This window comes from Colobus angolensis, unplaced genomic scaffold (assembly GCF_000951035.1).
Source record: "Colobus angolensis palliatus isolate OR3802 unplaced genomic scaffold, Cang.pa_1.0 Scaffold769, whole genome shotgun sequence".
In the NCBI taxonomy this organism is placed as follows: Eukaryota; Metazoa; Chordata; class Mammalia; order Primates; family Cercopithecidae; genus Colobus; species Colobus angolensis.
This window is the reverse complement of record NW_012121476.1, coordinates 47188-48855: the sequence shown is the minus strand read 5'-3', so window position 1 is coordinate 48855 and position 1668 is coordinate 47188. Positions and strand designations below refer to the sequence as shown.

At 53.4% G+C, this 1668-nt stretch overlaps 1 protein-coding gene across 1 annotated transcript in view; it reads left to right on the top strand.

The window, feature by feature from the left end:
* The first annotated feature begins 205 nt into the window (after nt 1-205).
* The window catches only part of KANK3 (KN motif and ankyrin repeat domains 3), a 15468-nt gene continuing 14005 nt past the window's right edge, over nt 206-1668 (top strand). Inside the window, exon 1 of the mRNA XM_011928102.1 lies at nt 206-239. Coding sequence (XP_011783492.1) covers nt 206-239 — 34 coding nt within the window. The remainder of the gene's footprint in view (nt 240-1668) is intronic.

Below are 1668 nucleotides of genomic sequence, written 5' to 3'. Positions count from 1 at the left end.
AAAAAAAAAAAAAAAAGTTTCAAGGTCTCTTGAGGGAAGAGGAAAGAGAGGGCATGTGTGGAGGGAGGTTGGTGGTGGAGGAGAGCTCTTGGGTCCTGTTTACTTAGACTCAAAGGCAGGCCCCAGAGACTCCAGCCAGAGGGACAGCACCCAGCCCCACCCTCACCCCTTTTGCAGGGTGCCTCTGACAGCTGCTGCAGGAAACATGGCCAAGTTTGCCCTGAATCAGAACCTGCCTGGTGAGTGTGCAAAAAGAGATATGTGTGTGTGCGCATGCACAGAGAAAAACGCTTGATGCCTGTGTGTGTGGACGCAGCCCTACAGTGACCAGAGGGTCCTCTCCAATGTCATGAGCCTGCTTTAAACCACCTATGGTATCAATCACGGCCGGGTGCGGTGGCTCATGCCTGTAATCCCAGCACTTTGGGAGGCCTTGGTCGGGGGATCACTTGAGATCAGGAGTTCGAGACCAGCCTGGGCAACACGGTGAAACCCTGTCTCTACTAAAAATACTAAAATTAGCCAGGCATGGTAGCGCACGCCTGTAGTTCCAGCTACTCAGGAGGCTGAGGCAGGAGAATTCCTTGAACCTGGGAGGCAGAGGTTGCAATGAGCTGAGATAGCACTATAGCACGCCAGTCTAGGCAACAGAGCGAGACTCCGTCTCAAAGAAAAAATCAAAACAAAAAAACTCCCACCTATGGCACTAATCACAAGTGGACTACAACCCGCCTCCCCAGGTAGCCCTCAAACCAGGAAAGTGTGACCCCTGTGCCTCCATTCCTCTTCCCTCTGCCTTCCTTTACTCTGCTCGGGACACCCTGGTCTCCACCTGGCTGTGACTCCAGCTGACCCTCCTTCCTCCTACCGCAGGGTATTTCCATGGGCTGTTTTCTCCTAGAAACCTTTTCCCAGCTGCTTCCTCCTCATCCTGCAGGGCTTCCCCCAGGCCAACCTACTTTTTTTTTTTTTTTTTGAGACAGGGTCTCACTCTGTCACCCAGTTTGGAGTGCAGTGGTGCGATCTCAGCTCACTGCAACCTCTGCCTCCCTGGCTCAAGTGATCCTCCCACCTCAGCCTCCTGAGTAGCTGAGACTACAGACGCTCACTATTATGCACAGCTATTTCTTTCTTTCTTTCTTTTTTTTTTTTTTGAGATGAAGTCTCCCTTTGTTGCCCAGGTTTGTCTTGAACTCCTAAGCTCTAGCGATCCACCCGCCTCGGCCTCTCAAAATGTTGAGATTACAGGCGCGAACCACCACGCCGGGCCAGGGCTCCCCTCCACAGGAAAGTCCCCTACACAGGAAAGCTTCCCTGGCAACCAGAGGCTAAGTAGCGCCTCATCCGTTTATTCCGTTATTATTATCATTGCCGTAGGTATCGTTTGGAAGGATGCTTACTTGCTTTCTACAGAACAGGGATGTTTGTCTAGCTCACTGCTGTGTCCCCAGGGCCTAGAAACGTGCTTAGCACACAGTAGGCGCTCATTAAACGTGCGACTGAGTGAAAACTTGGGTACAGATAGGTGTGAAGCGTGGGCATGGGTGGGGGACACGCTCGGTTTGTTTAGTATCTCCCGGGTCTCCCTGCTCTGATGCCCCGTCCCCGTGTCCCCGTCGTGCCTCCAGACCTGGGCGGCCCCCGCCTGTGCCCGGTCCCCGCCACCGG